Source organism: Bos javanicus, chromosome 10 (genome assembly GCF_032452875.1).
Source record: "Bos javanicus breed banteng chromosome 10, ARS-OSU_banteng_1.0, whole genome shotgun sequence".
Classification (NCBI taxonomy): domain Eukaryota; kingdom Metazoa; phylum Chordata; class Mammalia; order Artiodactyla; family Bovidae; genus Bos; species Bos javanicus.
In genome coordinates, this window is record NC_083877.1 from 55,162,145 (window position 1) to 55,189,671 (window position 27,527).

The 27,527-nt window shown below is 35.4% G+C and overlaps 1 protein-coding gene across 1 annotated transcript in view; it reads right to left on the minus strand.

Moving 5' to 3' along the window:
- Positions 1–1,644: 1,644 nt before the first annotated feature.
- Positions 1,645–27,527, minus strand: part of UNC13C (unc-13 homolog C) — a 657,134-nt gene continuing 631,251 nt past the window's right edge. Inside the window, exons 30-32 of the mRNA XM_061431239.1 lie at positions 7,807–7,899; positions 6,157–6,316; positions 1,645–3,479 (exon numbers count right to left, since the gene is read on the minus strand). Of these exons, the coding sequence (XP_061287223.1) occupies positions 3,194–3,479; positions 6,157–6,316; positions 7,807–7,899 (539 nt within the window). The 3' untranslated portion in view covers positions 1,645–3,193. The remainder of the gene's footprint in view (positions 3,480–6,156; positions 6,317–7,806; positions 7,900–27,527) is intronic.

Here is a 27,527-nt window from a genome sequence, read left to right on the forward strand (position 1 = left end):
TGAAAGAAATTAGGCTCAGAAGGATACCTACTATGATCCCATTTCTATGACATTCTGGAGAACATAAAACCAGGGGGACTGAAAATAGATCAGGGCTGCCGGGAGCTAAGCGGCATGTGTCTTCTCCAACACCACAGTTCCTTAAAAGTGCTTAGTGTAGCCATATCTTTATATAAGAGAAATTAAAAGGTGAAAATAACTCTCATTTCAAAAATTTTTTAAAAGACCAAATGCAAAAGAGACACTGATGTATGGAACAGTCTTATGGACTCTGTGGGAGAGGGAGAGGGTGGGAAGATTTGGGAGAATGGCATTGAAACATGTAAAATATCATGTATGAAACGAGATGCCAGTCCAGGTTCAATGCACGATACTGGATGCTTGGGGCTAGTGCACTGGGACAACCCAGAGGGATGGTATGGGGAGGGAGGAGGGAGGAGGGTTCAGGATGGGGAGCACATGTATACCTGTGATGGATTCATTTTGATATTTGGCAAAACCAATACAATTATGTAAAGTTTAAAAATAAAATAAAATTAAAAAAAAAAAAGACCAAATGCAAAATGTTAAGCTAGGTTTGTCTTTTATAAATGTGCCTCCTTTAAGGGAAATTCAATACATAAATTATCCTAGAAATAGATGAATTACAGCAGGCTGTTATAAGGACATCTGATTGCTTACCTTAAATAATAATTCATGAAAACCCCTTTAAATAATAAATGTTTCACTGTGGTTTTAAATACCTCCTTTTAGCAAAATTTGATTTTCATGTGTTTCTTTGAGAACTTCTACCATAATTTTCATCTGTAGATTAAAAGTCAAACTTTGTGCATTTTATCTAAAATAAATAAATAGCTTCACACTTTAATGGAGCCTATAGTTGGTGGAGGTTGCTGTGAACTTCAGAGGGATGACTAATTTGGTTATGTAAACACAACAGGCATTATGCCAGAGACAACAAATACTTATATCTTGGGAGAAACAACAAAGACTGTAGAATTTATAACTATCTCAAAATTAGCACTGGTACTTTATGATATTAATAAATAGACACAATTCACACCATCACCATTAGTGTTTGATATATATTGTACACACACACACACACACACCGAATGAATAGATCCAATTAAATAAATACTGGAAATATACTTAGGTCGTAATTTTTTCTGTGATCAATGCACACCCAAACTGCTATTTATTCAGTAGTCTTGTGCTTTATGACATTAATGTACTCCTTAAGTCAATGTTCTGTAAAATCATTTTAAATCTCGAATGAATTTAAATCTCGAATGAATCCTTCAATAAAATAATGAAACCTTTTGTTATGTATAGTTTTATTTAATGGTGTTGCTTGTCTATATCTTGTATGTTGAATTTTTTCATAGCTTAACAGTATTCAGAGACATGCAGACAGGTAGATACATCAGTTTTTTTTTTCCTATTTTCAGGCTCATTATTTTGTAATACGCAACTTTTTCCAGGAACAAAATTGGATTTTTTTCCCTCAAATTCTAATGAGATACTAGAACCAAACATTGTGAAGAGTGTTCTATTCAGTAAAAAGGATCTGGATTTCTTATTCCTAAATAATGAAATGATGTTGCATATATGAAATAAAAAGGCAGAAGATACAATCAAGTATTACATGTACTTAATATATATTCATTTATTAATGCATATGCCAGAGAATTGCATTGAACTATGCATTTGAAGACGTTATTAACAAAGCACTTGCCTATCAATTTAACATAAATTAGTGGATCTTGCTGTCTGTGGTTTCACACCCAGTAACAGCATGGTTCTGGGAGTCATGATACTTTTCACTTGTTCTTAACATATTGGACCAGCTTGTTCACAAAGCAGTCATTGTTACAGGGTCTTTTTTCTGCACGTATATGTTGCCCACTAACAGTTATGACCATAAGTTACGATTACAAAGTACTGTTCTACAGCCAACTATTTAGGTACAGACTCTAAAAAGTCAAACCATAAAAATAGAGAAAGTGCAAATATTTATAAACTATTTCATATTCAAAATCCAACCTAGCTGTATTTTAATCTACTGAGCTGTAATAAGTTGTTTTCCTATTGCATTGTATGCATCTTGGGCTTATAAATAACATAAATTACAAAATTGTAAGCAATTTGTTCAGACTTCATTTTACATTTTTCACTAAATAGCTGAAGACATGACTTTTTTCTCCAGTGCAATATATAATAATGCTGCATTCAGTACAAATTGTTGAGTATTTCTAAAAAGGAAACATTTAACTGATTATAGCACTCAGTAAAGGAGGAGTTAGTCATAACTGTCAGAAGGAAAACACTAACGGTATAGTTAATTATCATAGGTAATTTTAAGAAACAATCCTTCCATTGTACTTCTAAACCAATAATCCTATGACTTTCTAAAGAATGAAATTTGGTAAAGCCAAGACATAATGCTAGATGGCAAATGCTTCAACTTACCTCTTTTTTTCTTTTTTCTTTTTTTACAAATGTGATGTGACCTTGGCAGTTTTAACGAACAAAGTTTTGTTGATATATCAAACATGTTAACAAACTATTTAGCATTGCTTTGCATAAGTTTGCTTTAAGAGCATTTCTTCACAGTGATATTTCAGAAAGGTTGGAAACTGGTCAGCATAAAATATTTCCCACCTTTTCTATTTTATTTTGTATGCAAAAATCATCACAATATATCTGCAACTATAAAATTACAAATGCTTTCTAGAAGTAACTGCATTTCTAGTCATGGTAGAAAAGGGTAATTGTAAGACATCTATTATGAGGTAAGTCTAAATAAAACAATCTGAGTAACAAATGATTTCATATCTACCAGATATATAAGCCAATGTAACAAGAATAACTAATGGACAAACTCAAAAGACTGTGTTTTAGTATGTTTAATGGATGAGAAATTGGTAATGAAATAAACATTTTAAAAGATACTCTGGATATTTCACTTAACATCATGATTTTGGCACTTCATGGAACATTTATTTCTCAAAGACCAGAATTGGTATAAAAGTTCTGCAGTTTTCGCACATACCTTGTAGACACTGTACTTGAGCACTGGCAAACACTGAAATGTAGTGAAATAAACATTCCCCTGTATTTGCACATGCATGCAGTAGTCAAACAGAGTTTGTGAATTCTCAGAGATGCTATCTTAGGGTATGGTATTGTTTCAAGCACTCTCTTCAGCAGATCTTGTTTCAGATTTAAGTCTTACAAATTCTTTAGCCACATCATCACTGGTCCTCTGAGAGAGGATTCTAAGGATAGTCAGACCGGTTTCATCCATAGAGACGTTTTTCAAAAGGGGATACCATGCCCCGTAGCTCCCCTTTTCGGCTATATTCTGGAGCTGAATTACTGTCATTCCGATAATTCGATCTTCTCTGGCAAAGCAGTAATCTTTAACCGAAAGGTGGAGTTCATAGGCCCCTGGGCGGTTTTCTTTACTCAGAGTGCTGTGTGGATTAAAAACAGGGATTTTGAGCATTTTCAAATAGGGATCGATATGGTTCTAATAGACTGTGGAAAATTTTATACATTGTTTAGAATGTTGTATTGGCAAATAAAGTATCATTGCATTTTAACTCTGCAAATATTCTTTAAATTTTCCTTAGAATGTATTTACATTGCTATTACTCAGCAATCTAACTTAAAAACTCCTTCTTTTCCTAGATAGAAATAGGAAATCAATTTAAAAATGCTTGACTGCCCCCTTATGTTAAGGATATTACTAGAAACTCAAATTAAAATATTATGTTGTCATTAATCATTGGGGTCAAGGTCTCCCCAGTGATATAGGGGTAGGAGGGGTTACTAAGGGTCATGGAAGTTAGGCTGGGGGGAGGGGTACCTTTTGGAAGAGTTTCTGTGCCACTGTTTCAACATCCATTATTACCAATTCCTTTCTCTACCTCAGACTCCTGGATAAGCTATTATATGTAGGAGCCTTTTCTCAGGGAAATGCACTGCTCAGACTATGAAGCACTATTCATAAGATGCTAAATTGGATACAAATCTCCAGAGTAAATCAGTTCCAGCAGTGCCTGGTGCTTCAATGCCAGTGCTTTCGTATGGCAACTGTTAGACCTGTCAAGGTTGGGGCTGAGGCTAGCCTCTTATAATAACGACCCTAGACAGCCTGTCAACGCAGAACTGAACCTAATGAAGAAGGCTGAGCAGTGAAATGCTGAGGATAATACCCCCTGTCCCTTATTTTAATTCCTCCTCAGATAGTCCTGACTTTCTAATGAATGCACTTCTATTCCTCAGTGGTACAAGCTTCCAGATTCCTTCCTTTTCTAAGTGACTTTTTTCTGATCTAATATTTTGCCAGGTGAGACTTTTGTTTCCGAGACATGGACAACTAAACTGAGTTCTTATTTTAGAGACAGTCTGAATGACACTCAGGAAAATGGAATCTTGGAGGGGTGTGCTAAAGAATAGAATGGCAAAATATGACAGGCTCTGGGACTTCTTAAATTAAAATGAGTCAAAATGCTGCCTTTTCCCCAGAATTGCGGTCTTGGTAGCTCATTGCATTATATCTGAAATTTTGCATTATTCAGGTATTCCTAGAACTTTTTGGAAGACTTTTTAATTGGATCAAATTTTTTTGTGTAATTTGGAGGAGTAGATAGGTGAACTCTTGTGAGCTGATTTGTTAGCAGGCATTATTAGAACCTTTTTAATAGATGTAGTAGGATAGTTAAGTTTTAATGAGTGGTAAGGCACCCCACTCCAGTACTCTTGCCTCAAAAATCCCATGGACGGAGGAGCCTGGTAGGCTGCAGTCCATGGGATCGAGAAGAGTCGGACACGACTGAGCGACTTCACTTTGACTTTTCACTTTCATGCATTGGAGAAGGAATTGGCAACCCACTCCAGTGTTCTTGTCTGGAGAATCCCAGGGACAGGGGAGCCTGGTGGGCTGCCGTCTATGGGGTTGCACAGAGTCGGACACGACTGAAGCGACTTAGCAGCAGCAGCAGCAAGAGTTAATTATTCAGAAAACAGAGTGCTGAAAGGTCTCTGGGAAACCAAGAATACGAAATAACAAAGAATCAAAGCAGTAAGGGAAGCTTGGTAAGTGTGTGTGTGTGTGTGTGTATGTGTGTGTATGAAAGGCCCTAGGGTTTTGTCTCATGTTCCCTCCCCCTTGGCTTCCTATCTGTCCCTAGGTCAGCTCATCTAGATTTGTAGAATTAATTACATCTATATACAGATAATTCTCAATTTATGTCTAACCATATATTTGATATGTCCTCTTGGATGTACAATACCCATCTCTAGATTAATAGATTTAAAAGAAAGTCTTTGCTTTCCTCATGGCCTGTCCCTACTCTCCCATCTCAGCAAGTGAATATCTACCCAACTGCTGATGCCAAAACCTAGGAGTCATCCTTGACTTCATTCAGTGCCAGATAACTTCCGTTTGCTCCACCTGCATTCTTCTCCTTGTACTTTGCAGGAGGATGCTGACCTGTAAGGACTTCACCCACTGAGTTTCTCTGTGCTCTGGCTTCCAGTGGGGTTTAGCCAAAACAGCATCATTGGAAAGTCAGGGATAATGATGCAAGTGAGGGCAGACTTTATTTCTTTGGCTTCTTGCCTGTGAGGCTCCTCAAGTAAGCTGTCTGTCTCCACAGAAGGTCACTCTCCTAGTAAGTGAGTGACTACATATGAAGTTTTCACAGTCCCGATTTTAGTAACAGCTCTTCTCCTTTAGGTGCAGTGGTGTAATAACCTGGCTACAACTAGCCCCATTATTTTCTCAGGTTCCTATTTAAAAGTCAGAGAGGCTTCCCTGAACACTTCATCTTAGCAGCCAATGGACCACCCTATCACGCTGTTTAATACTATGCTTAGTATTCACTATCATATGACAGCTTTTTGTTTATGATTTTGTTTATCAAGTTTTCTTAATATCTAGAGTGTGACTTTCATGAGAGCAAAGCCCTCCTGTTACAGTTTTCTTCATTTGCCTTGGATCAGTGATGAACAGGAATCCTTAAACCTACAGGTTTCACTCTCCTTAGCAAAGCCCGGTGCCATTCCTACTCTGTGAGTCCCCCGTAAGTGTAGCTGTACAAGGCCTATTTCCTGGTTGGAAAATGGAGCTGGGTTATAACTTACAACTGAAATGTTTCATTATACTTTGGTGACCATGTGTTGCTTTTTGTTTTTGTGCCTTGTTTTCTCTTCTTGTCTCCAAGGTTGGGTCCCAGCATACAGACTTCCACAAAGGGGCGGAACATGGCCGTGGTCTGCCAGTTTAAGTCATTAATAGCAATCACTAAAAAACAGAAGGAAAACGAAAGGAATATAAAGTGTTAGCAAACCCATGTGTGGAATCCTAGGCTTTCCCTTTGATCTTTAAAGTGGATATTTATTTTTAAAAATGATGTATGAAGCTGTAACTTGCGTTTAATAACACCCTAACCCCACTGACTAGGATTAGGAAAAACAATTTTCTCTCTGGACTGCATGCTTGATAGGGCTTTCAGCTCTAAGCCATGTGGTGTTGGGATGGCAAAAAGCTGTAATTAAAATGACAATTGTTACTACTGAAAAGTTATGACTTTTGTTTAGGTGAAAACATGATGTTTCTCATATTAAAATTATGACTGTTCATGAAATATTTAGAAAATATACATAAAGTAGATTAAAAGAAAAATTTCTAATTTTATCACTCAGAAGAAACGACTGTTAATATTTTGGTGTGATGCTTTCAATCCTTATATACAGAATAGGATCATAATGTGTTACAGTCTTAAAAATATTTTCATTTTTTTAAGTCCATCATGGAGAGCACTGTAATTCATTATATATCTTCCAGTTGCAAATATTTAATTGTGTGTAGATTTCATTCAATATTCAACAAATCACTTGTTGCATATTATGGCAGTTTCCTAATTTCAGGCATCATAAATAATACTTAACTGAACATTCTTATACATACATCTTCACTCATTCTTTAATTATGGTGATGATATCCTTAAGGAGGTGTCTTATAATTAAACTTGCTAATTCAGGAGGTTCATAAAACCTCTAGCATTTGGTATACATCAGCAAAATATTTTTGAAAAATGTTTAACAACACTGGCATATATAGTCATGCCCACTTATCTGATGCTTACTAATACCGTATATAATCTATTATATACCATAACAGTGCTAGTTTAGGTAGTGAAACTTTGAAATATATTAGAAGGCCATGCTTTTAATTAAAATAGATACTATTTAAAGTGGCTGTCCATGATAATATAAAAATAGAACATGGTTCTATTGAGAAAAGTAATAATCATTAAATTACATCTTCAAAATGACCCCTAAATTCAGATTTCATTTTTATAATATAAAGCCAATTGATTCAACCACCCATTAAAAAAAAAATCAAACCAGTTGTTGGAAATCACATAGAAAAAGTAGGTAGATTATGTGGATAGTAAGAATGTATTGAGTTAACATCTAAAATGTCATTGGTAAGTTGGCAACCACAGCCTCAACCATAGAGAACATAGTCGTACAGTTCTGAAATGTAATTATCAATGTATTTTAACCATTTAGACTTTTCAAGTAATATAGGTTAAATATCTATGCTATTAATTTCTTTTGTTTTAAATCAAAAGTTTTGTATTCATGAAGGTATTCTAAGTATGCCCTAAAATAATTTAATATAGATTTTAAAAAACAGAGTTTCCAGAAAAAACATTTTGGATATAATTATTTTTTGAGAGGTTAAAGTCTTATAGGCTGTTTGATCTACCTGAACCCAAAATATACCTTTTACAGTGACTTTATGCTCTCCGGTTCCTGGAGTGGCGGTGATGTCCACATGAACAGATATCTGACCCACTGAATCTTTGGAGGGGCGACCTGCAAATCAGCAAAAGTTTACTGGCCTGACCTTCCAGACCACTTAATAAGGGACATTGATATTCTGTGCATTGGGAACTTTAAAGTGTGATCGTGGAAACAAATGGTTCTTTTTGTTAACAGCACATAATAGATACTGATAAATGTTCACTAAGTTAGATCTGCTATGCAGGTTTGAGTCTTGGGTATAATTATATTTAGCCCATTTAGCTAAACTTTCACACAGTCCTCAGATACCATAAGGCATTCTGTTAGTATTACTATTGTTAAAAAGAAAAAAAAAACTTGAAGTTGCCTTACTCTAGGCACTTAATAAAGCTCTCCTTGTCACTTACGTATGAAGATGTATCACTGCCCTTCATTCCTTTCTGAAGTGCTCTTCTTGAGTGTGCCGCACCAGAGCATCAAGGATACAGAGATGGCTCTACAGAGCACCTGGCCTCACGAGGCCCAGACTCAGACCAGGGGAGAGCAACACACACACACAATATATCGTGTCATATATTCTAAACAGGTACATTTATAATTTGATGATATAAAAAGGATTAATCAATTCCACCCTGATAAAGGTCAGTCAAGGGTTAGGAATGTTGTATTGAAAAGTGCCTGTGATTTAGGCACTTGGAATTCAAATCATAGTCATGCCACATCTGGTTCTGTGATCAGAATTTGCGATGTTCTCAAGTCTTGGTTTTCTTATTTGTAAAATAGGGATAATTGTATCAACCTCATATACATACAAACACACATCTATTAACATATCATCTATAAACATATACATTTTTTTCTCAAATAGAAACACATACTCTAATTATCCTTTACCTTACCTTTGTCTTTTTACCTAAAAATGTATTAAGATCATTCCATTTCCACATATACAAAGCTATGTCCCACTCTTTAACATGTCTGGAATATCACAGCATTAACTGCAAAGTCAAGGTTTCATGAATACTTGCTTAAAAAACAAATAATCTGCTTACAAATAATGAAAACATTAAAATATTTAAAATAATATTTAGCCCTTATTCCATTATATGGACATACCATTATTTATTTAAACACATTTTGGTAGTTTCTAGTCTCTTGCTCTTATGAACTATAACAAATAATTACTTTTCATGTTTACAAGTTTATAGTATAATTTCTAGAAATGGTATTTATCAAAGGTAGGTGGAACCTCATTTTGCCCAACAGAGATTTTAACCATTTGCAATATATATGAGATTAATAAGAATCTTATTTTCATGAAATAAATGGCTAATGACTAAGCTGAAAAGAAGAGATTCTAATAGACTTCCAGTTTCTAACTTGAGAAAAAAATCTCATTTTTTTCATTTCATACATTTCAGCCAGAACCTCTTAACAGGATCTACTGAGAAAACCTGGTTCACCACAAGCACCACTCTCAGCCCGACCCTGCCCCAACCATTTGTTAATAAAAGGACTGAAAGACAGAAAGTGATCACTTTGGGCATTAGCCAAGGAGCTGCTCATTGCTTGTGAGAAGGGTTTCATTTTCCTGAAGTGAAGAAAATTCCGAGAGAAGTACTCTGAAAGTGCCAGCTAGATGAGCATTTCATTTTTTAATTGGCTGCGTACTTAGCAGACAGTATGACCTGAGCACGGCCAAGTGTGTGCCGGGACCTCCCTCTCTGCTTAAGGTCACAGTTGCTGAGAAATATGGGAGATGGCTCCTGAATGGGCTTGAAGTGCCAGCGTTTGGGGACAAGAGAGGGAAAATGTGACCATAGGCTCTGGTTTTATCAGGGATTGTCATCAACATGGTGAAGAGGCAAGCATCTCAAAGGAATGTATGTGCCTATACACCCAGGTGGGGTGCAGCAGGAAAAAGTGGCCAGGTCTTGAGTCTTGGAAGAGTTCATCGATGCCCTGGGGAACTACTTGAAAATACATTTCACACCAGCCAGTTCTACCAAGCTTGTACTTCCCCTAAGAGAAGGATCTGGAAAAGTTCTACTACTAACTGAGTAGACAGTGACCCTTAGATAGATAATGACTACTAATGGTCAGCATTGCAGTTTTTTTTTTTTTTTTACTTATTTTTAATTGAAGGATAATTGCCTTACAATATTGTGTTGGCTTAAATAAAGACTCATCTGTCTCTTTTCTCTCTTTCTCTCTTCCTCAGCATCATGGAAATTGCCTCCAGGAGAAAGAGGAACGGTGCACATGAGAGAAGCCACGGCTTCCTCCTTCTCCTTTCCTCCTTCTACTGCTAGAGTCATTATTTTTCCCTGTTTGTAGAGAGAGAAAGAGCTTTTAATCCAATAACTAATTAAAACTTTAATGTGGGCAGAACAAGGTCTTAAAAACCTGAATAACCTTCTAACAGTGCAAGTAACTAACATGGTGTGTACCCGGATGTTGATATCAGTAAGGGAGGTATCTATGCAGTAGAAAGTAGGGTACATAAGAGGGACTGGTAATACTTTTTGGGAAAATAAAATAGTTTGACATCATCCCTAAACTGGTGACATCCTTGTGATATGAAGAATAGAACATATCTTGCCATTATTTAAGTCTCCTTTTGTGTATTCTAATTATGCTTTACATTTTTCTTCATGTCAATCTTGAACAGTTAAAAAGCTTATTCCTAGTTATTACATATCATTCTATTTTAAATGGGATCCCTTTTCCATTATATTGGATAACAGGAAGGCTAGTGATTTTTGTATATTTTTTTATTCAGCCAACTGAATTTTTAATGAAATATTTTCATTACTCGTTTTGAGTTTTGTAAGTATACACATGTATTATTTTCAATGAATTACACTTCTCCTGTCCAGTTTTTATACCTCTTAATATTTGCCTTGGCTAATTTTATTGGCTTACATTTGTAATACTACATGCCATGACAGTGTTACAAGTGGATATGTTTGTTATCCTTCACTTGGCTCTCCAGATTCATTTTTCACCCTTCTCCACTCCGTCCTCTGCCCCTAGATGGACAAGTCAGTGGTCTCTATGCTCTATAGATGGTGAGAAGTCCTGGCAAGATATGGGAAAGAGGCAGTAGACTCAGGTCAGATATTTATTTCTTTAGTTTCCTTCCTATGGTGTCACCATTTTGCTGGAAGAATCCTGCAACCAAAAAGGCGACATTGCCCTCACCATCCCTCAGCAGGTGAGTCTCATTCCTGGTTCTAGGAGCTTTTTCCTCTCTTGTTATTTGTCAGTGAGGTTAGTTTACTACTCTTTCTGGTCTGTTTTTATCCTGCCCATCTGTTGTCCATAGTTTCTCCACTGAATCTTTTTCAAGTGTGGGTGTGCCATCTGATTCCTTCTGTGACCTTGGCTAATAGAGTTAACATCTTTGATTTGCTCATAATTTTAATGGAAGTGTCCCTGGTATTTTTGTAATATTCTTAGGTCTTGAACATTGAAACAATCTTGGTGGGGGATAAGATGTAAAATATGGACATTCACTGTTTAACAACGATTATCATGATGGATTTTTTTCAGGGGAGAAAATGCTTTAAGAGGCTCTTGAAGGTTTAGTTGAAATTCACTTTTTTTTTAGACAGAGAAGCAAGAAATAGCACGTTCCCATATGTGGATGCGTAAAACAGAATGGTGTGTCCTGGAAACTGTGAGGAGTTCAGGATGTATGGAGCATAGATGAAGTAACAATAGGGAATGTTAGAGAAAATGTTAGTACTTTGAATGTCATTTAAATATTGTTAGATATTATCTTGGAGCTACGGAGAAGTCTTTTAAGATTTTGGCTATGGGTGGCATAGTCAAATTTAAGTTTTGAAAGAATTTGTCTCATCTGTGTAAAAGATCATTTTTTTTTTCTGTCATTGTTGAGATATGTCAGAGCGAACATTTTTTCTTTTATTTATTTTTTTAATTAATTTTATTTTATTTTTAAACCTTACATAATTGTATTAGTTTTGCCAAATATCAAAATTAATCCACCACAGGTATACATGTGTTCCCCATCCTGAACCCTCCTCCCTCCTCCCTCCCCATACCATCCCTCTGGGTCGTCCCAGTGCACCAGCCCCAAGCATCCAGCATCGTGCATTGAACCTGGACTGGCATCTCGTTTCATACATGACATTTCACATGTTTCAATGCCATTCTCCCAAATCTTCCCACCCTCTCCCTCTCCCACAGAGTCCATAAGATTGTTCTATACATCAGTGTCTCTTTTGCTGTCTCGTATACAGGGTTATCGTTACCATCTTTCTAAATTCCATATATATGCGTTAGTATACTGTATTGGTGTTTTTCCTTCTGGCTTACTTCACTCTGTATAATAGGCTCCAGTTTCATCCACCTCATTAGAACTGATTCAAATGTATTCTTTTTAATGGCTGAGTAATACTCCATTGTGTATATGTACCACTGCTTTCTTATCCATTCATCTGCTGATGGACATCTAGGTTGCTTCCATGTCCTGGCTATTATAAACAGTGCTGCGATGAACATTGGGGTACACGTGTCTCTTTCCCTTCTGGTTTCCTCAGTGTGTATGCCCAGCAGTGGGATTGCTGGATCAAAAGGCAGTTCTATTTCCAGTTTTTTAAGGAATCTCCACACTGTTCTCCATAGTGGCTGTACTAGTTTGCATTCCCACCAACAGTGTAAGAGGGTTCCCTTTTCTCCACACCCTCTCCAGCACTTATTATTTGTAGACTTTTGGATCGCAGCCATTCTGACTGGTGTGAAATGGTACCTCATAGTGGTTTTGATTTGCATTTCTCTGATAATGAGTGATGTTGAGCATCTTTTCATGTGTTAGTTAGCCATCTGTATGTCTTCTTTGGAGAAATGTCTATTTAGATCTTTGGCCCATTTTTTGATTGGGTCATTTATTTTTCTGGAGTTGAGCTGTAGGAGTTGCTTGTATATTTTTGAGATTAGTTGTTTGTCGGTTGCTTCATTTGCTATTATTTTCTCCCATTCTGAAGGTAATCACTGCAATCCCTTTTGGAAAATCTCCTACTTGCATCCTATTATACCTTGAGTCAAATCCCCAAATGCGGCCCTTTGCTAGGATGCTCCTGATGACCTCTCCTTCATCAGCACTTCTGGTCCACACTGTCTTTGGCTTAATTTTTTCAAACCTTTCTTTATGTTTTCATCAACTCAAAACAAATGTTTAGAATACCCTTCCTCCATTATCCAATGAAGCGCTGTCCAAATACCTCTACACTAAAATATTTTTTTTTTTACTATTCTAGAAATAATCTGTGGTTATATTTTTGATCTCCTCAAACACTATTATACATAGACCACGATGTTTATGGTGCCCCTTGAATTATAAGACATGTATAACAAAGTATTAAATCCCTGGGCAATGAAACCAGACTTCCCTGATCATGAATCTGTCTGTCACACATTAACAGTTTAAAACTGTGAATTTGCATGTCCTTATTTGTAAAGTGTTGATAATCCCATCTACCTGGCAACATTATAACGAGGCTAAAAAAGGATAATTTTGAAAAATATGTAAGATAATATGTGCCTTGCACATAAGAGCTGCTGGTAAATGGATCCAGGTTTATGATAATAATAATTCTTAAGAGTATTCCAAAGTTATTAAATACCTTGAAGATTCATAGAAAATTAGAGAGAAAAATCCATTGACACTATAGTTATCTAAATCAAATACTGCTGTAAGACAAAAGCAGAGTGACTAGAGTTTTCCCCAACAACTTTGGAATTCTTAGTTTCTTCAGTAAAATTTTCTGGGTTGAGTACACTAGAGATGGAAAGTTTTTAAGAGCCCTCATATTCTTTCCCACTATGATGTAAAACCTTTTGTGAACCAAGAATTCCGTGAAATGAGTTTTCTTGATGGCTAAAGGTTATATTGTTTGTTTAACTATTGTTGAAATCACAGTAAATGAGAGAGTGAAAATGCATTCAGGTTGTGTATTTGTCTCTGTTGTTATACTAAAGATTAGAGTGTGCTCAGTATGTGGGTTTGTGATCAAGACTTTTATGGGTGATCATGTCAGTATTACCATAAGCAGTCATGTAGCAATGGCTGGTTTGTTTCCAGAGTAAACATCTAGAAGTGATGGTCAGGAAAGTTATTGATTTAACAAGTTTGTAAATGAGAAAAGCTTTCCATCAAAGCGCTCAGCAGGAGGTGCCATTTCTTCATCTGGGTTCCTAATCGGAAACTTTACCAAGGTAACTTAAAGGCTTTGTGTTGTTATAGAATCTGATTTTTATTAGAAAATATATAAAACTTAAATTTGGAAAATATGTGCTCTTAGTTACAGAGGAGACATTTTATGCTGTTTGAAAACAACTAACAGCTATAGAAATGTGCCTAAAACTTTTTAAAAGGTACTCTAAATGCATAGGTACGATTTTGCCTTTCCCAAATTGCTGCTCTCTCATCATCCACTTGCACATCCTAACTCTGTGCCTGTGTGTGTTTTCTAAAAAATCTGAAGGATTCCACTGGTGGGGAAAAAAACATGTTGAAAACCAAACTTATGTACTCAACAATCCCCGAACAATTTTGAGGAAACCCTTGGGTGTAAAGATTTAGCAGAAAACACATTTCCTTTTTTTAAAAGAAGATGTGAAATTTACTGCTCAATCACGTCAAGCATAGTCTTGAGAGTTGCTTGTTTAATGTGGTACACCCCTAAAAAGTGGAATTAAAAATGGGACAGTTTTCTGACAGTTCTCAGTAGAAGCAACTAGTTTAAAAGGTTTTATTATTATTGTAAGTATTGTTTAATAGTCAGGCTATTCGTAATTGTTACCTGAGAACTCTGGGTTTGTGCTTCCATGGCCTGGTGTTTATACCACTCCACAGCACCCATGTTATGCCTAGTATTGTAGATAATCAGGCAGATTTATTCTTTCTAACTATATTCCATAATGGCAGGAAACCTCTATTAATAATAATAATCCATACTACTTATCTCTAATTCATATAATAAATAACATACTTTTGATATTTATTAAATAAAAATTTAATCAGAGGTTATGCCTGTTATCTTGTCAATTCTGAACCCATAGAAATTAGACTATTGTGCCTCAAATCAATCAATGGGCTCCTAGAATGTGTCCTTTGTCACCAACATTATTGGATCATGAATACCAACCTCTATCTGGGAATGAGTCATGCTCTATGAGTAAACATTGGTAAAGGGAAGGAGAATAAAACAACTAATTGTTTTATTTGAAGTTCTCTTTACAAGAGCAGCTTTTGATAAAAAACTTTTTGATAAGAGATCCTTATTACCATAAGGTTATGATATAGTATTATATAATCTCCCTAATAGGATGAATCTCTCACCTAACGTAAGTTTAGTACATTCTGTGGAGGAGTGAATAATTTTAAAAGCAATTAGTAATGATTATGCATGTAATGTTTTAAATTGATAATTACCTCCAAGTCTCAATTAGTATCCTGTAGGATATTAGATTGGAGAAGGCAATGGCAACCTACTCCAGCGTTCTTGCCTGGAGAATCCCAGGGATGGAGGAGCCTGGTACGTTTCACTCTACGGGGTTGCAGAGTCGGACACTACTGGAGTGACTTAGCAGCAGCAGCAGCAGCAGGATATTAGATGAAAAATATCATAGCTGCTCCAGTCATTTGAACATGTTTACCAAACTGCTTAAGCCCCTGACAAAGGGGTTTGAATCTGTCCTCATGGGACTCTGCTGGGAGCCTCATAAAAGGTGTGGAGAATTAAGGAGGAATGACCACTCTGGCAGTGTAGAATCAGTTTAGAATCAGCTGACCTGCTCTTCCTACCTTCAAGTCTAGGACTCCAGGTGGGAGTAACTCACCTCTGTTCAGGCTTCTAGCTTGTTAGACATCATCCGAGGTGGTGGAAGTAGAATAAACCAGGAAGTGGCTTGACTTAAACCCTGTTCCTCCTCTTATCCCTTCTTGTGCTTTCCTTCTCTGTTCTTTGCTCATTATGTCCCTGTTATATCTGAAGTAATTTATAGTAATGATAACAACAATGGGTGCAATTTTTGACTACTTGTGTGTGCCAGGCATCGTGCTGAATACTTTAAGGATAAGATCTTGCTCTGATATCAGATAAAGGTAGTGTGTACAATGGGTGAAATTGGGCACAGATGTTAGTTGCCTGTCAAAGTCAATAAACGGAAAACTGAGATTTGACCTCAGTTCTCTGACATGCTGTGATGTTCATGAAATAGCTTCTCTTCTTCTCGTTCCCCTTCCCACTTTCCTTTTTCACATCAAAGAGGGGAAAGTAAACTCGGTCTTATTGTTGTTGTTGTTAATGGCATTTAAAGTCTTGCTGAACTAAAAGGCAGAAAGGCAGAAATTGAAGACAAGGAACATACAGAATATGTTCTGTAAATGTTCCTTTCAGGAACATACAGAAAACATCTATATATTTTAAGATTATGTTTTTTGTGTGATAACACTTGGCTTTCATTTACAACTGTCTATATTAAGTCCCACAGTAATCATTCAAATGTATGTTTAAATTAATATTGCCTTCAGGGACTCTTATGGTTTCATCGTTTTCTGTGTTTTATCCTTAAACTTACTATTGATTGAAACATTTTTATAGTGTTACTTTATATCAGTGAGTTTCCATGGCTATAGCACCCTTAAAGTGTTGCTAAAAAATTAATCAGTGATTACTAAAATTTGAAATGTGTCAAATCCTAGAAGTAGTTACTGAAAGTTTAGTTATCCTAAAACTGAAATATTTTAGTATTGAAAAATATAGTTTTTATGTTAGAAACAGTGTTGGTCTTGAAACTATTTGAGCCAATATCTTTGTTTCAGAGGTGAGGGAGTTGAGGCTAAGTGTCTCATACAAATTTCCATAGCTGGGTAGCATCAGTGGTGGGTCTCGTTATTTTCATTGAAGTTCTCTTTCCACTGACAAACTAGCTTGTCTCTAAAAAAGTCTTTTGGAATTCACACAATGGGACAGACTGTCAATGAATAGTAAAAATCTGGCAAGTAAGGTAGGATGTGGATATGACAGTCAGTGCTTTTTTTTCCTAAGTGGAAACTCAGAAGTGGCAAAAATCAGAAAACCAAACTTTCAGTTCTGACTAGTGACTAAGAATTATTTCTAATCATTATGTGTGTCACTTGATCTGTTAGCATCTCTCTTTTAAGATCTATTCATTAGCACCATGACTGCTAGCAAAGACTACTACCTGGGGGAGAATCGGATGAGAAAGATTACTCCCATACAGTAGTAGGCAGTATGTATTCACAGCATAGAAATCACTGTTGGTAAGAGAGACGAAAATAAGATCCATTGAGGGATGAGAGCCTTAGGCATATCTTTTCTTCTTGGTAGTCACTGACATCAATAAATATAATAGTAGAAACAGCTAGGTTAGACAAGGCTAGGGGCTATACACTGCACCCCACCCCCAGCGTCAAATGTTTGGATCTATCTGTAACCAAAGTTTTTTGAAAAGTGTCTAAGGGTAATCCAGTTTACCTGAAATGTATGACCTGAATGGATCTTCTTATTTGAAAATAAGCTGAAGAATTGATGCTTTTGAACTGTGGTGTTGGAGAAGACTCTTGAGAGTTTCTTGGATTGCAGGGAGATCAACCCAGTCAATCCTAAAGGAAATCAGTGCCGAATATTCATTGGAAGGACTGATGTTGAAGCTGAAACTCTGATACTTTGGCCACCTGATATGAAGAACTGACTCATTGGAAAAGACCCTGATGCTGGGAAAGATTGAAGGCAGGAGGAGAAGGGGACGACAGAGGATGAGATGGTTGGATGGAATCACTGACTCAACGGACATGAGTTTGAGCAAGCTTCTGGAGTTGGTGGTGGACTGGGAAGCCTGGCGTGCAGCAGTCCATGGGGTTGCAAAGAGCTGGATACGACTGAGTGACTGAACTGAACTGGAACGTATAAAAGGTTTCCCTGGTGGCTCAGATGGAAAGAATCTGTCTGCAATGCATGGGACCCAGGCTTGATCCCTGGGTTGGAAAGATCCCCTGGAAGACGGTATGGCACCCACTCCAGTATTCTTGCCTAGAGAATTCCATGGACTTAGGAGCCTGGTGGGGTACAGTCCATGGGGTCGCAAAGAGTCAGACACAATTGAGCGACTAAGTACGCTAAGATACTTCAGGAAAATAATTTCTACAACACGAGGTAACAATATCTCAAGGATTTAGGTGAAAGCATACTGCTGGAAATGATGCTCCTGAAGAAACCATGGATAATCAAATTATAATAAAACCAAATTTCTTGAGCTTAAAAACAGCTCTGAATTTTTAAAGAATTCAATTTGTTTTAGGAAAATTGAAAAACACAAACTATACACATATATATCCAGGTAAAAAGAAAAGAAATTGAGGAGGAGAGAAGGAGAAAAGAGGAGGAGCAAGAGGAGAAAAGAAGGAATTGGAGGAAGAAGAAATGTATCCAAGAATAAAAATGCAAAGAATTTCGGCTGACTTATATTTTTCCTCACAAAATAAACATCAGAAGGAAATAAGCAATGGCAATAAAGTTATGAGAGAGAGTGTCTATGCTCACAGAATTTTAGATCTAGGAAAGCTGTTTCTCATGTAAGAATGAAACAAAAGGTAATTTTCAAATATTCAAGAGCTAAGAAAATTTATTTTACACACACACACACAGTTTCCTCACAGAATATGACTTGGAGACATATTTCAGCCAAAAGAACCTCAGACTGGGGAAGCTGTGTTGCAGAAAGCATGTCACTGAACAATAGCACCATTTAAACTATCAGGTGGATATCAGATAGCTACACCTCCTTCATTAGATTTGAATTTATTAGAATAAGCCTAGTCTTAATTTTATATTCCCAGTGTCTAGCTCTGTATGTGCATATTGAAGGAGCTTCATGAGAGACTGAACACAAATTTGGATAATGTTTGTATTGAACAGGAAGGTAAGTGTTAGGAAGGGATGAACTGTTTAATGGGAAAGTAACTTTGTTTTCTAGGTTTTAGTGTTGTGTAAGTCAATCAATGGCAAAGTAATAAAATTACAGGCATACTTAATGTATTGGGTTGCCAAAAAATGTTTGTTCAGGTTTCCCATAACATCTTACGGAAAAATCTGAGCAAACTTTATAGTCAACCCAATAGATTTTCTTTATCAAATAAATGGTTATTGATATATGTCTGGCTTCTGTTACAGAGAAGTATTCTCTCTTATAATACAGTAGCTACAGAGGCAAGTTACTCTCTTTGCAGGAAAAATGTGCAAATAGCTGAAAACAGTTTACGTGAATAGATGACTGCTGCTGCTGCTGCTTTACTCGCTTCAGTTGTGCCCGACTCTGGGCGACCCTATGAACTGTAGCCTGCCTGGCTCCTCTGTCCAAGGAATTCTCCAGGCAGGAGTACTGGAGTGGGTTGCCATGCTCTCCTTCAGGCTTGGGAAGATTCCCGAAGGATCTTCCCAACCCAGGGACTGAACCCAGGTCTCCTGCATTCCAGGCAGATTCTTTGCCACTGAGTCACCAGGGAAGCCTGAATAGATGACTATGGAGTTTAAATTTGCTCTGTAGCAGCTCATGGGAATCCCTTAATTATAGAGGTTCTGGGAGCTTGGGGTTATGGGTATTCAGTTCAGTTCAGTTGCTCAGTCGTGTCCGACTCTTTGCGACCCCATGGACTGCAGCACGCCAGGCTTCCCTGCCCATCACCAACTCCCGGAGCTTACTCAAACTCATGTCCATTGAGTCAGTGATACCATCCAACCATCTTATTGTCTGTCATCCTCTTCTCCTCACAAATGTTACCTTGAATAAAATTTCAAATACTTTTAGAGATTTTATACATATTTTGCAAAATTTATTTGTAAGTATTCTACTGTTTTATTCCTATTTTAAATGGATTTCTATTTTATTTCATATTCTAGTTAGCTATTAATTGTGTAGTTATGCTGCTGACTTTGTATACTGACTTTATGGTGAACGAGCTAATGGAAAATTCTTATTAGTTCCAGTAGTTTCTCTATAGATTTCCCTATGCTTTCTATGGAAGTAATTGTGTTGTCTACATATAAGGACTTTGGTTTTTCTTTTTCAATTCTATTGCTTTTGAATAGAGGACAAGATAATAATCTCCATAGTTTTATATATAACATTGAGACAAAACATGGGTAGTATAAAAAGAAAACCTAACTAAACCAATTTATACATATAATTACAAAAATTCTCAATGAAATATTGATAAAAATACAACTCTATCACAGAGTAGGGTTTATCTTAACAAGAAATGGTGTTTTAAGTATTCTAATAAATATCACTAATATCTAATAAATATCTAATACCTCATAAATTCTGAAAAAGCATTTGATAAATTTCAGTGCCCATTAATTATAAAAATCTCTTATTCAGATTTGAAGGATGGTTCCTAGCTGTGATAAAGAACATTTCTTTTAAAACAACAACTGAATCATTAGAAATTCCCTTTCAAAACTGAAAACAGAATAAGATTATACAAAATAAGAATAAACACAAGGTCTGAAAGTTTATATAAAGGCAATGATTAAAAACAGAAAATACAGTATAGTTTCTGGAAATGGTGACATTAATTTTTTTGGTAATAACTAAATTAACACTTGACAAATTGAAAAGAATGTTCCTTGAGAGATTAAAATATAATAGACAAAGTTACATGATTTTGGATGACAATATATCATTCTCAAAGCAGCCAGAAAAAAACAAGAAAAAGGTATATACTGAAATAAAGTTAATTAAAATGTGATAAAACAATGAAATGTGATTTAGGCACAAAACAATGAATAAAGTTTAAAGTTAAGATAAAATGCCTTAAGGATATCACTTATTTGGATATTTAGTTATATATTTACTGCATTTTCATCAGAATCCCAAATACTTAATTTTTTTATACAACCCAAAGCTAATTAGGGAAGTAATGACAATAGAAACTAAGGATTTACTAAAAACAGAACTTATTAAAAGTTACTAAGAACTTTTAAAAACACTGAATAATTGAGGACTTACTTAAAAAGAGAGAAATGAAAATGTATTATTCTCATGAATATTAAAATACTTTATTAGGCAACAATAAATAAATTAGTCGAATCCTGGGCTATAAATGGTCAAATAGGAGAAAAGGTCCAGAAACAGAATTCCAATAAATTTAAGATAGAATGGCAAAAGAATTATCAGTGGGACAGGGCAGGATTATTTAATAATTGGTGGGGGGATCAGTTACTATTTGGAGAAAAGCTTTATAGCCTTATTATATATCATATACTGAAAACAAATTTTTATAAATTAAGTTTAAATTGAAAAATCCAACTGAAAAAAGAAAATATGGATGAATTTTATTTGATATTTACATGTGGAAGTCTCCACAGGCTTAAAATTAAGGATATAAATCACAAAGGCAAACATCTGAAAATATTTGTAGGTCAAAAGACATCCTATGCATGTAATCAGTTGAGTGAAAAATATTTGCAACAAACGATATAGAGGGTTACTATCTTTAATGAATAAAAGAAACACAAACTGATAAACTCAAAAGCACCATTAAAATGAATAAAGGTTATAGACGATTCACAAAAAGAAATTCAGCTAGTTAATAAATATTGAAAATGTTTATTTTTGTAATCAAATTAATTATATTACCTAATATATTAACAAACATTTTAAACAAAAACAACCACCTTGTACTAGAGATTTTGTGGAAAAGTCTAATATTCTAATCAACTTTTCATTGGAACAAATTTATAGTTGGAAAGCTACTTGGGCATTACATGCCTTCTAGATATTCAGAACTTTGGATTTGATAATTCTGTCTCTGGAATTCTATTCAAAACATAATTCTAAATACAGAATAAGTTTACCTGGAAATTTTTTAGTAAATTTTTAGTATTTTAAATTTACTTAAAATATTGACTTAGAGTGAGAAATAAACTTAAGTATTTTGTATTTTGAAATATATAAATTATGAATTATATGATTGGATATAAGCATGACATATTGACAAGAAGTTATATAAAATACTTATGTAGGAGTGGTATATGAAAGGGATACATATTTCATATAAAGCTTCTGAAGTATTTAAAATAAGGATACAATGAAGTTGCAGGAAAATGTATCCAAGTTTAGGAAATTATAAATTTTTTCCTTTTTCATATTGTTCTATATTTTCTATTCTCCAATATGTATCTATTATTTTTATAATCAATACAGTAAAAAAACTAGTTGAAACAATGTTTTAAAATTTATGTTAATAAATTTTTATTTTATATTGGCTAAAACACAAAATTTATCAATAAATAGGAATTTTTCACTTCTGATTACAGAGATTGAAACAGTATATCTATATATTTTTGCAGAAGAGTTTGATAATGAGATTAAAATAACTTAATCTTTCAGGATCCTACAAGTTCCCCCAGAGATTAACTCAGAAATACTTAAGAAAATACTCAACCAGCCTATGCATCAACCTTCTGACTTCTTTAGATGTTATCTTATTCCTCATATTTAATTATGAAATTTCTTGAATGTACCATTCATATTTAATCACTTATTTCCAATTAAGTTTTAAATGATCTCTTGTCATCTTACAGCAAACTTTACTGGAAATTTTGAGAGTCCCCAATGATCTCTCTTTAAACTATATAAATATAAATACTTTCCCAGTTTCGTGCCATTTTTCCATGTCTTTAGCTTTGACATGGTTGATTACCTCCTTGTAGTCACATCCCCCTTGGCTTCCTTCATTGTCTACTTTCTGGATTCACTGTTTCTTTCTTTGGTTCAGTCCTTTTCTGCCATCTTTGTAGCCACCTTCTTCTTTCAGATTTTTGTTATGTGCCATTCCCCAGTATCACCCCGTGGCTCTCTGCTCTCTTTTCTCGTTACCCTTTCTATAGTTTTACAGTTTCAGCTCTCATCTTTATTAAACTTTAAAAATTTATTTCTAGTCCTTATCCTCATCTTCTAAATGAACTCCATTTCTAATTGTCTAATAGATATCTTTGCTAGATGTTTTACCTCTAGTTTAACCTCGTCAACTCTAAAAACTAACATAAGGTGTTCTCAACCTACTCCAGTTCTCAGCATCCCCATTTCCAACCAGATGACACTATTCTTTCTGCTATCCAAGTTCAAATCATTGAAAACCTCATGGAACTTACCCTTTCTGCTTAATTTGCTGATCCTAACCAATAAGTTCATCTTGTTCATCATTCGTAACAGAGTTTATTTGATTCAATCTGTACTTAAGTATTCTAGTCCCTTAGTCTGGAACCTCTTTACCAAATCTAGATATATCTGTCACCTTCCAAAAAACATTGTGCTTTCATACATTACTATTATATTTTATATCTCTTAGCAGGACTAAAATTTCCAGCATACAGATTTTATCTTACTAGTCGTCTTCTCCTAGAACCAAGGGTTCCTATTGTTTTGATGGGAAATTCCAAATTCCCTAAGTAACTCTTGGCTTTAGAAATATTGCCTCCATCAATTATGATCAAATTCACCCCACACTAACTCAACAATATCCCTTTCTGCAAGCCTTCCATATACTTAAGTACTACCCTCCATCCAAGTTCTGCCACCTCTCTATGGCTTTCCCAGTCATTCCAGCCTATTCTGTTGACTCTCACTTGCAGCCACTTCTCTCTTCTTATCCATACCACCCTTTTTGGCACTTAATATTCTGCCTCATTTTGTACCCTTGTGTTTATTCTACTGACTGAACTTTATTGCATCATGAAATTACACCAAGATTTAGATAGTTTCAATGTTAAAAGATCTGTAATTATCTAAAAATTTTAATAATATCCACACTTGGCAAAGCTGACAGGATAACTAATATAAAAATTAATTGGAAAGCAAGTTTTAGAGATGATGTGCATAGAGAGAATCCAGGCCACATTCCTTAGATTTGAATTCAGGATCTACCACATATTAGCTAGGGACCTTGTTTAAGCTACTGAACCTCTTTGTGCTTCAGTTCCCTCATCTGTAAAATAAGAATAACAGTAGTACCTGCCTCACTCAATTGTTGTAAAGATTAAATGTTATTACCTGTAAAGAACTTACAGAAGCACTTGGCATATAGAAAGTCCTCTGTATTATCATTGTGGTTGTTTACTAGAACATTAAATCACTTCTTTTGACCTAGCAATTTATTTCCTATGAATCTGTCACGCAGAAATATTTGCATAAATACACAAAGAAGTGCATGACTAAAGATTTCATGGAAACATTTTTATAATGGCTAAAAAAATTAGAAGCAACCTATATGTTTATAAGTAATAAAATAGTACACCATCATATATCTTGTGGGACATCATTAATCCATTCTAAAGGAGGGAAATCTGTATATAAGACATGAAAAGATGTGTATGAAAAATCAAATAGCACAATAGTATGCACATCACCCAGTTTTAAGGGGGAAAAAGAAGAAAGTAAGTTTTACACGTGCATGATTAAAAGGTCTGGGAGAATAAACCTCAAAACATAAAAGTGCACACAGGAGGGGTGGGGTTGGCTGAGTGTATGTATTAGCTTTTCTATTACACTGATTTGTTCTCAATGAGAATCTATCACTTGCTAATTAAAGTGTTTAAATATATAAAAAATAATCAGAAGAGTAGAACAGGGAAGTACAGATGGTGAGTTCACGTCACTGATTTAAAACCCTGCGCTCTCCCTACGTACTTCACTGATGTGGCTGCCATTTGACCAGGATGTTATCCACCCCACCAGGCAGATATCATGAACCAGTGGCTGAAGAGAGCATGTGAGCAAGTAATGAAAGCCTTGAGAGGGAGACTGGTAATGTGCCATTGATGGGTAGATGGAGCGGTGTCCACAGTGATCTGCTAATAGGTACCTAGATGATAGCAGAAGACAGAACTGACCTCTCTAGGGTAATCAGTCAAGAATGCTCACCCAGTAGAATATTCTCAAGAAGCAGCAGTAAAAGGCATTTAAAAAAAAAATGAGTTTTGTTATGGACAAGAATGAAAACAGATCCAAGAGATAACCACAGTAGTAGCTCCTAGGTTCAGAGTATATAGCCAAGAGATCATTTAATGTAATAGACTTCATTGCAGGTCCAAAGGTTAAAGAACTGGAGGCCAGTGTTCTAATAGGAAAACGTAACCCTCCCCATTACTATGAGGAGGCTACTCTACAGGAGGTGGGCGTACACAAATGAACTCCTCTGCAGAAAAGGCGCCAGCGTTCAGTAATATATTGCTCTGACCTTTTCATCAAGAACTGGTCTAATCTAACGCAATGCAGTGAGACAGTATAACAAGATGGACAGAATTGTAATGGGCAAAATGAATAACATTTTGGAAAAGAAATAGAGAATAGATATGGTTCTACTTCCTAGCAAGTACAGTAAACGTAGTTAGAGTTCTTAAATTCGGGAAACCCTCTGCGTTTTATTTTTTCCTTTTCTTTATTTACTTTAGTCTGTTTTGCTTACTGATCATTTTACAGTACTGAATAAGACTTTGAAATCTGGATATACAAATACTGAGTTACTGTATAGAATTTAAAACCAAATGAATTAAACATGATTTCTTCATTTGGTTAGTAATTTATCAAACCTGCCAATTTGCTAGGTGTTGGTGGGAGCAAAATCCAAGAAATGAGTACACTGCATTCTCTAGTTAGAGAGAAGTGGGAAAAAATAGTTTCCTAAAAACTGTACTTGAAGATTCCTGTAATTTTTATGCTGAATTTAATTAGAAAGATTTGGATTTGACTTTGGGCTCCATTGTTTGTTAGCTTTGGCACTGGGTGATCACTTTTGCATCTCTGAGACTCAGTTTCTTTATCTGTGGAGCTAATATAATCACATCTCATTCGCCAGATGAAATGGACAAAATGAGGTAACACGGGCCAAACTTACTGTCTAACACATGTTAGGTGCTTATGAATGTTAATTCCTTTCTTTACGTTTTTTCTATTTTAATTTGAGTAAGATCTACTTTATTTTTTTAAATCCATTTTATATTTATAACAAATATCAATATATCTTGTTTTAAAGGAAATTATCTTGACTATATTAATTTGATTTTAGTTTTGATTGACCTAAGCCTTAGATTTAATTAAGAATAATTTACATATCTACTCTGTTAATGCTTATTTTCTTGGTAAACCTTGAACTTACTAATTTGGCAACTGAAGAGATATTGGCATTTTTCCCCCTAGAGAATAAATGCTTTTGAGGAGATTTTATGTTTTGAAGTAAGCACACATAAAAATACAAAATCAACTATTTGTCCGAAACCATCAGGAAAAAAGCAAAGGGGCTCAGAAGAAATTCCATGACTGTATTCTTTATAACTGCCACCACTCTAACACCTTCATAAGTCCCAACAATGCTGAGAAACTCCATGGCAGGGTAGAGCATGGCAAATTACTTTTCTTTTTAAAGGAAACATTGGATCCTACTCTGAAAAGGGGGCAAACATGCATGGAGAAACACAGAGAAGAGACAGAGTTCTGAAGGAATTTAAATACTAGCTTCCAGTAATTTCCTTGGTCTGATACCTCCCTGCACCGTGTGGCTCAGTTCTCACCAATGAGTTGCCAGCATTTTCACAATTCATTTCCCTCTTTGTTTAAATTATTTAAAATTAGTCCTCTGTCAGCACCTAATTGAATTGAATTCACAATGCAAAATTTGCCACAGAACTGAATACCCCTGCCCTATAAAAAGTCAAGTTCCATGTATTATATTTTCAAGTTAAAAAGAAAAAGCAAATGCAGGATTTGAAGCTGAGGTCAAATGCCATTTCCTACAGGAAGCCCTCCACCAGCAAATAATCTCTCCTTTGATATAACTTTGTTTATAATCTACTTAAAGCTTTTAGGATTTTCTATTCTGATTACAGTTATTTGTATACAAAATGCATGTACTTCCAATTAAGCGAACTATAAACTTCTTTAGGATGGGGATTTTAATAGATTACTGTGTGTGGCCTACCCCAGCACTGCAGACTACATGGGGCTTCAGTAATGGAGCACATGGAGGGCATGGGAATAGACTCTTGAGTATCTTATAATAACCTAAAGCGGAAAATAATTTGAAATATACACACACACATACATATATAAACATATAACAGGGATTGAACCCAAATCTCTTATGTATCCTGTATTGGCAGGTGGATTCTTTACCACTAGTGCCACCTGAGTAGCCCACATATATAAAACTGAATCACTTTTCTGTATGCTTTGAACGAACACAATATTATAAATCAACTTTACTTGAATTAAAAAAAAAAGATATAGAACTAGAGTTTATTCTGGGGGAATCAGGAAGTTTGAAGAAGGGGAACCCCTTAAGATAAAGATAAAAGTGATCCCCCAAAACTTCTACCACCCCAGTCAAGTGTAAAGTGTCTACAAGCAAATATGCAACTAAACTCAGAGTTGTAGCTGCTATTTTTTTTCTGGTACAAAAGTACATGCAATTGAAAACTCTTAGTTGTTTTTCTTAATTGAAAAATAACTGAAAGTAACCAAGTGTTAGATGCATGGTTAACTACAGTTTAGCCTATGGTAGGAGATGATGCATTCTTTAAAACTGATCCTTTCAAAGATTTTTAAATGACAACTGAAGTTTTGTATAATGTTACTGGAAAAAGCAGGCC